The sequence below is a fragment of the Myotis brandtii genome, unplaced genomic scaffold (genome assembly GCF_000412655.1).
Source record: "Myotis brandtii unplaced genomic scaffold, ASM41265v1 scaffold17, whole genome shotgun sequence".
NCBI classification, from domain to species: Eukaryota; Metazoa; Chordata; class Mammalia; order Chiroptera; family Vespertilionidae; genus Myotis; species Myotis brandtii.
The window spans coordinates 233,201-241,764 of NW_005356259.1; the positions used below are offsets into that span (position 1 = coordinate 233,201).

An 8,564-nucleotide genomic window follows, 5' to 3' on the forward strand; every position below is an offset into this window, starting at 1 on the left:
CTCATGTTGCATGCAATAGGTTCTCAGTGAGTCACTAAGCAGGGTGAAAGGTATTCTCCAGAAATATATGGGTTCAATCTTGTGCCAGGGCTGGGTCTAAGGCCCAAATGTCCCAGGGTGTATACCAAGTCTAGCTGCCACCTGCTAGGTGCTCACACCCCTTCGTGGTATTGCAGGGTCTCAGAGAGTCATCAAGGTGAGGCTAGCAGAGTTTATCAGGCCTAAGGAGACCACGATTTGACCTTGTGAAGGGAAGGCTTTGTACTGGTCGGGCATGTGACAGGAAAATTTCCCATCCCAGAGCCATGCAACTCAATCCCTGTCCCAGATTCTATCAGTAGCCTGATCTCAGCAGGGAGGGGTCACTTGGAGTCAAGAGAGCGGGAGGTGCCTGTGAGGTTCGGGGGAAGTTGGTGTGTGTGACCCCTACCCGAGAGCCACACAACTCAGTCTGTCCTGGATTCTGCCCAGACTTCAGTAGGGTGGAGCCACCAAGAGTCAAGAGAGTGGGGCCACTGATAGCTGGGCTTGGATGCAGGCAGGAAGGACCAACCTGTGCACTAAGGTCAGCTTTTACCAGCACCACACCTGGGGGGCAGTTCAGCAAAAGCCCCCAAGTACCACTACAAGATCTGTCTTTGCTTGCCTCCACCTGCTGGCTGTTAGGCTCAGTCACTGAAAGAGCCTCTGGCAGAGTTGGGATGCAGGCACACATGGATCTCCCATGAGGGAGATGTGTCAGTCAGGTTCAAGGGGAAGTGGGTGGAATGGCCCCCACCTCAAAGCCACACAGCTGTCACTGACACCCGCTAAGTCTGCCCAGAACTCTACCCAATGGCCAACGCTACTGACTTCTCAGCGGGGCCTACACTCCCCAGGGTGGGGCAAGTGGGCTTCCAGAGTGTGGAGCTATTGCTTCCCCCTGGCTGATGCCACAGGGACTAGAGTGCTCCACCCAAAAAAGTTGGAATCTGTGATATGGGTGAATGACTTACCACAGGGATCCTGGCCAATGTCACCTTAGCTCCTGCCCCAGAGCCACACACCCCTGACTCTCCTCAGATGACTCTAGTACACTCTGCCCTCCCTCTGCCGGAGCCCTGGGTGACTGCGAACGAAATTTTATGTTGGCACTTTAAGAGGTGCCTGTGTCTCCAGTGGACTCTGTCTCTCCGATGGACAGAAACCCTGCTGCTTTTCACATCGGATATTATGTGGGCATCTCTTCCTGGCTATGGTGCTCTGGACTGTGGAGCCCAGTATGGGGTTGAGACCCCACACTTCTCAGGGGGAACCACACACACAGCTGAGATATCCCTCCAGAACCTCAACTCCTGCCCTTGGGAGCACGGCCAGCCCTTTTCACATCTCCACCCTTTCTACCAGTCTCGATGTGACTTCTGTAAATCCTTGGTTATAGCACTTCTCTTCAGCTAGTCTTCAGTTGGTTATTCAGGATGGTTGTTCTTTAATTTAGTTGTAATTCCAGTTTGGTCTTGGGAGATGAGTATAGCTTCCATTGACTTCACCATCTTGAAATCCATAATTCTATTTCTCCATCATGTATTAATCATTCTAGGTATTAACATAGATAAATATCAGAATCCCTTCTTCAGTTATTTAACAAAGCCTTGGCTTATCCAGATTTATTATTTACTCCTCTAGGCTTACACATTATTTTCTTTAAGAATGCCAAAGGTCATCTAATCCTTGCCAGAGACGTAACATTTCTTGAGAAAAGTAGGGAAAATTACATCATTATTTTAAAGATGCTTTAGAAAGGAAAAGGACTCAGGACTTAATCTTACATATTTCAGTAAAATGCATAGTCCCTTGTTTCATGCACCATGTTTCACTGGCAGCATTTTTGAGCATAGTAAATGGTCTGCTACCTACAAGTGTATAACAGTAAATCAAATACAACTTGTGTCACAGGTTGTATTTATTTATGTTAAAATATATGCACCAAGCCCTAGTTCATATGGATATGCAGGAAGCATATACACACACTTTATAGTTATTTAAAATAATTAAGGGGAGACCTGGCTAGTATGTTCAGTGGTTAGAGCGTTGGCCTACCCACCAAAAGGTCGCGGGATTAGTGTATCTCTCTCACATTGATGTCTCTCTCTCTCTCTCTCTCTCTCTCTACCCCTCCCCTCTCTCTTCCACACTCTCTAAAAAAAAAATCAATGGGAAAAATATCCTTGGGTGAGGATTAACAACAAAATAATGATAATAATAATAATAAAGGGGAAAACCTTTATGTTAAAAGAGTGTTCTCTGAGACATTCTTTTTTTCAAAAACTGATTTTAGAGGCAGGAAGGAAGGGAGAAAGAGAACCATTGATTTGTTTCATGCATTCATTGGTTGATTATTGTATGTCCCCTGACTGGAGACCAAACCCGCAACCTTGGTGTATTGGGACGACGTGCTAACCGAATGAGCTACCTGGCCAGAGCCTCTGAGAATTCTTAGCCACACATTATACATCCTCGAATGAAACTTCAACAGAGAATTTCCAGGTAGTAGTAAGGTTTCTTAATTAATGATTAATAACATCCACAAGTCAAATGAGAGGCATTTTAGATACTTAGACATAAATTCCTTAGCCAGATTTATTTGGTAATCTAATATACCATAATTATATAAACATACCACAATTATATGAATAGATTTTTTAAAACTCTATTGCCATTCAGAACCACACTTTCTTGCCACAGGTAGTTAGTTTTCACATATGCTCTCTCTCAGGCTTTCCACATGGGACAATATGCACTATGGAAGTCATATTAAAAAACAAGCCAGCCCTGACCGGGTGGCTCGGTTCGAGTGTCGTCCCATGCACCAAAAGGTTGTGGGTTTGATTTCTGGTCATGGCACATACCTAGGTTGTGGGTTTGATTCCTGGTTGCAGTGTATATGGGAGGCAACCAATTGATGAGGCTCTCTCAAATTGATGTCTATTTCTCCTCTTCCTCTCTAAAAAAAAAGTCAATGAAAACATATCCTCAGGCCCTGGTCGGTGTGACTTAGAGCACTGTCCTGTGTACTGGTAGGTTGCAGGTTCGATTCCAGGTCAGGGAACATACCTAAGTTGCGGGTTCAATCCCTGGTCTGGACATGTATGGGAAGCAACCTGTTTCACATTAATGTTTCTCTCTTCCCTGGTCTGACATGTATGGGAAGCAACCTGTTTCACATTAATGTTTCTCTCTCTCTCTCTCTTCCCTTCCTCCCTCTCTAAAATCAATTTTAAAAAAATACTGTCAGGTGAGAATTTTTTTTAATGGGCCAAAAAAAATTCATTAAACACAATTAACATAGTATATTATAAAAGTGTGCTTTATTAATAAGGAAAATTTAAATATAACCAATACTGAAAATAATGTAACTGGCACAGCCTCAGAGTTCTTTATTAAACAGGCATTTTTTGCTATTCCATGAATAGTTAGCAATGAGCTTATGCAACAAAATAGTGAATATAGAATACAGAATGATAAACCAGAAATGTGGGGTCCTGTGTTTTTTTTATTAACATGGCTCTTAAAATAAAATCAAACAGAAAACAAGTCATGTTATCCAAAGTATTGAGCTAATTTCATAGTAGCTTCCCTGTTCTGTTAATTAAACTTTGGGACATTGAAAAGCACAGGCTAGGGGAGATGAATGCATAGAAAACATTGCTCTATTCATTTACCTCCCAGTCTAAAAAAAAAAAGAAAACAAGTCATCTTCATGTAGTAAGTTCTCTTCCTACAAGAAAGTTTGCAAAATTGTTAAAGTATTCTAAAATGTGGCTGAAGTTATGCTTTACAACTTCTTGTATATATATATATAAAATCTGGTTCACATTTTAAACCACATTTTCATTATACAAGTAAGACCATAAACATTCTCTAATAAGACCACACTAGCCACAGAATAATTTTACTTGTGTATATATTTCTTTAAAACATGTTTCCAAAATGGAATTGATTGGTTAAAAATCAACTGGTTAAAATTAAACTCTCTAGACATTGGGTTCATGTAGGCTAGAAATGTAAGGCTATATTGCTTTGGTTGAATATAATTCATCTTATGCAGCCAAAAATAAGTCTATAAATCATTGATGAAAATCTGTTCTGGTTGAGTTCATTCTGCACTAAAGCAAATGGCAAAGCCTAATGTACATTTGGCATGGGCAGAAATTCCTTTTATCTTTGCATATGATTTTGTTTCTAAAAATTTATTTCTACCATCTTGGAGGAACCCTATGGGAGCAGATGTCTGAAAGAAAGCTACAATGGATACCAAATGAAGAACAAAAATAATCTGTGGGGATGTTAAGGACCCCAAATTATTTTTGGTAACATTTTTTTTTGTAGTATATGTAAGATCTTAGACTTTTAGAAGACAACAAGTAAATTAAAATAGCTTTTCAAAAAAACTTGGTGACATTAAATGTCAAAGCCAGATTTTTAAAGATAAAGAATACAGAGAATTGCAAATGAAAAAGGAAGCAGAGGGAAAAAGTGTTAATGATCTCTTACTTAAAAAAAGATTCTTCCTATTACAGTGACTCAATTGCCTGTCCTTAAAACCATTGGTTACTGACATTATGCCAAAGAAGTCAAAATGTACTTTATTGCAAAAATATAAAAGGTTTTTAAATTGCATATGATGTTTTATACCATTTCACCAGTAGGCCAAGGCCAGCATATAACTTTTCAAGCCAGGAAAACTTTAAAAGAAAAATGATTAAAATTGTACTTACTATATATATAATGAGTTGTAAAAAGAATGTGATGCCATGCTGTAAAGCATGATTCATTGCCGAGTTCCCTCTTACATGGGCACAGTCACTGACATATCATTCTGAGTAAGTCAAAACAAACACAGATCACCTATGATAACATCCTTTAATTATCTTCTTAAACAGATACTTGCAGTATATTACAATCATTTGAATAAACCTTTCAGTCAGTTTTGTGGAGTAGAAAATCATTTTATCAGTATGTCGATATTTTTTATGATCTATTCTTTAGAAAGTGATGTTAAAGCCTTTTGCCTATTAAATCACTACTCTGTTTACTGATACATTGTAAATGTAAAAAAAGGAAAAAACTGGAAATCACAGAAAATGCTTGGCATCTACACAAACACATTCTCAGTGGACTAACCACTACTGTGTAATTTTGTCACTATAGGTCTTCTTGCTCCATACGTTTGCTTCATGCAGTGGGCTCAACAATATCCATGTTTGTTCCAAACAGGGCAACTAATTGTTCTTCGTAGGTGGTGATGTTCCTTTTCATAATTTCCATGCAAGGTCCCAAAAGCCTTTCGAATGCTTGCACATCCATGGCTAAGAAAAGGGGAGAATAAAAGAAAAACGAATAACATTCTTTGAAAATCTACAGAATTTCTGAGTCATTTATGATATTCTGCCTATGTCAATAATGCAATTATTATTAGATAAATATACAAGAAAAAGGCGTAAAGATAAAAATGTTCCACTTCCAAAGGAAGTAGAGTCCCTGGGCAATATGATGTGTAAATGCAAGGTTGGTGGGGGGTCCCTGATCCAGGTTGAGAAAAAATGAGGGACTGTTAAGGGCAAGGCCTTGAAATAAAAAAAAAAAATTAGTGATGTAAACACCTGAGTAAATATAAAATCCTCAGAGATGGCAAGGAGTGTTTTCTGTTTCCCTCAGGGTGTATAATGCCATGTTTGAAAGACCAAATGTTACCTTTTACAATTTTTACACTCATACCATTGTCTAGTCACTTAAAAATGGCAACCAAAATAATGCTTTTGTCCACTTCTATAACTATATAAGTCATTTTACCTGCCTGTCTCATGCATTTCTAAAAACTAAATTTATAATACACACATGGAAAATATGATCAGTCTCCACCACAGAACTAACTACAAACTAGAATTCACTTTTTTTTTTTTGCCTTTCAAAAAGGTAAAAAGGCAAGGTTTACAAAAATAGAGTGAATGGCCATTCTTGCACTGCTGGCAGCATGTAAACTGGTACAAATAAAAGTGACTTGGCAATATATACCAAAAGCTACAGAAAGAAAACCCACTTCTAAAACCATTTCTAAGGGAAAATCCTATGTATGGAAAAGCAGTCTATACACATCAAAAAGGCCCTCCCTCCAAATGGAGCCAAAACCCTCAAAATATTTACCAGTGTGTGTGTAGGGCTCGGGGCGAGGAGGGGACACGGGACGGGACATTAAATAGTTTATAATGTGCATATTACCCTAACAGATTGTTACAGTTTGATGTAATAAAATGAGAATATGCCTAAGTTATAATGAATGAAAAGAGCAGTTTACAAAATTGTTGAAAAACAGAAAACCATGCCTGGGGCAGGACTATAAGGTGAGGCCATAGCCTGGGCGCAAGTGTCCAGCCTCAGTGACACCCCCCCTCCCCCACCTCTCCTTCAGCACAACCCACCGTCTCCACAGCAACTCTCTCTGAGTAATGAAGAAAACTGGAAACTGGGAAATGCAACAAATCAAATGGTCCTCGGCACAATTACAAAGATTGATCCCGTTACAGGAATGGTTATGAATCGGGCTGACCTCAAAGGGTATATGGAGGAGGCAATTCTGAGGCCCCTTGATCATAAGAATCTAGATCTAGGCCCTGGCCGGGTAGCTCAGTTGGTTGGAGCATCCTCCCCATACACCAAGGTTGCAGGTTCAATCTCCGGTCAGGGCACATACAAAAATCAACTAATGAACGCATAAATAAGTGGAACAACAAACCGATGTTTCTCTCTCTCTCTCTAAAAAAAAAAAAAAACAAAAAATAAAAAAAGAATTTGGATCTAGGTGTGCCATACTTTGCAGATGTTGTAAGTACAACAGAAAATGAGCTGTGTATATCTGGGAAAACCTCCAGAAATCTAGTCCTGTGGGAATTCTTTATAAAGTAAAGTATATGAAACTGACAACAGTATTGTAGTCTATAAAGGGTTAATACTACAGATTTTATTTCCATATTTGAAAAACATCTTCATCCCCTTGGATTATCAAGATGTAATCACATAATTATTGTACCTCCACATTGTGTACTGGAGTACCTGATTTATTGAAATCATTGTTAGTAAAACTTAAATTCAAATCTATTCTAAAACAAATTTGTAATATATCCTGAGGATCATTTAGAGCAGTGGTTCTCAACCTGTGGGTCGCGACCCCTTTGGCAGTAGAACGACCCTTTCACAGGGGTCGCCTAAGACCATCCTGCATATCAGATATTTACATTACTATTCATAACAGTAGCAACATTGCAGTTGTGAAGTAGCAACGAAAATAATTTTATGGTTGGGTCACAACATGAGGAACTGTATTTAAAGGGCCAGAAGGTTGAGAACCACTGATTTAGAGAGTCTGTTTTGTACAGATTAAAAATCACTTCAGCAAAATGTTTTGGTATAGAACTGTTTGAAAGCAAAAGCAATCTATTTTTTGTTTTTCCATTTTCTCATTTTTAGTATTCATTTATTTTCTGGCATAATATAAATGGCAGAAATGTTTATAAGACTTAAAAAAGTTGAATCTCTTAAAAATTAAAATATGGGTGACCACAGAGTCTGGAATTTTTCCTAACTGATCTTGTTTTGTTCTGATCATTAAACTTACCTGCTTTAGTTAAAAAACAAACAAAAAACAGAAAACCCATGCACATAAAAAATGAGAAGGAACTATAAAAACGTCTTAGTTTTTCCTACCTTTTCTTATATCTCAAATTTTCTTTAATGTGAATATAATTTGTTATAGAAAATAATGGGCTTTCACTCACATCACTTTTACTAATATCTCTACTCAGGGAAATTACCTGTCATTGTCTACCTTCTCTTTTATCCAAGCATAATACTTTAAAGCAGCGGTTGCCACCGGTGGTCCGTGAAGTCCAAAAGGTTGGCGACCGCTGCTTTAAAGTATGATTAATATTATACTTTAAAACCTTTAAAAAGTGACTTCTCTAAGAGGTTAATTCTGAGGATACTAGCACATCTTAAGAACATTAAAGCTAAATTTTTTCTACTAAACTGTGTATGAAGAGTGGCTAATTACTGTTGAATCATTTTTTTAAAAGAAAATGTCAACTATATTGATACTACCTGAATTATATTTTTCATTATTAAAGTAAGTTATTTCTCATATTTAAAATCTCATCTTCCAGCTAAAGATGGTATTTCTGCCAAACTACTATATAACATAAAAAGGCAATTAAAAAGCAAAACAATAAGGAAGACTGTACTGTGCTTTGACAACCTAAACATTTGTTTCCCGGGACTATGGTAAGTATTCCCACAGACATTCCAACTTCCCCCACAGAGCTTAATTCACTTTATAAAAATATTGTTTTAGCCTTCTTTTTGAGGAACACAGTGCATGTTGTTTATTTGAAAAGTCAGATATAAATTTGGTACTCAGAATTCTTATCCTATCCTATATAATAAAAGGCTAATATGCAAATTGACCAAATGGTGTAATGACCGGTCGCTATGACATGCACTGACCACCAGGGGGCAGACGCTCGACACAGGAG

The 8,564-nt window shown here is 38.3% G+C and overlaps 1 protein-coding gene across 2 annotated transcripts in view; it reads right to left on the bottom strand.

Annotated features, from left to right (window-relative positions):
* Window positions 1-3,328: 3,328 nt before the first annotated feature.
* Window positions 3,329-8,564, bottom strand: part of PRKAR2B (protein kinase, cAMP-dependent, regulatory, type II, beta) — a 74,631-nt gene continuing 69,395 nt past the window's right edge. Inside the window, exons 11-12 of one of the 2 annotated variants that reach the window (XR_001361400.1) lie at window positions 5,164-5,348; window positions 3,329-4,858 (exon numbers count right to left, since the gene is read on the bottom strand). Coding sequence is in view for 1 of the 2 variants with exons in the window: in XM_005862871.2 (XP_005862933.1) it covers window positions 5,215-5,348 (134 nt within the window). In the remaining variant the exon portion in view is untranslated. Of the gene's footprint in view, window positions 5,349-8,564 lie in introns of both variants that reach the window. The other variant, XM_005862871.2, reaches the window with a different exon arrangement.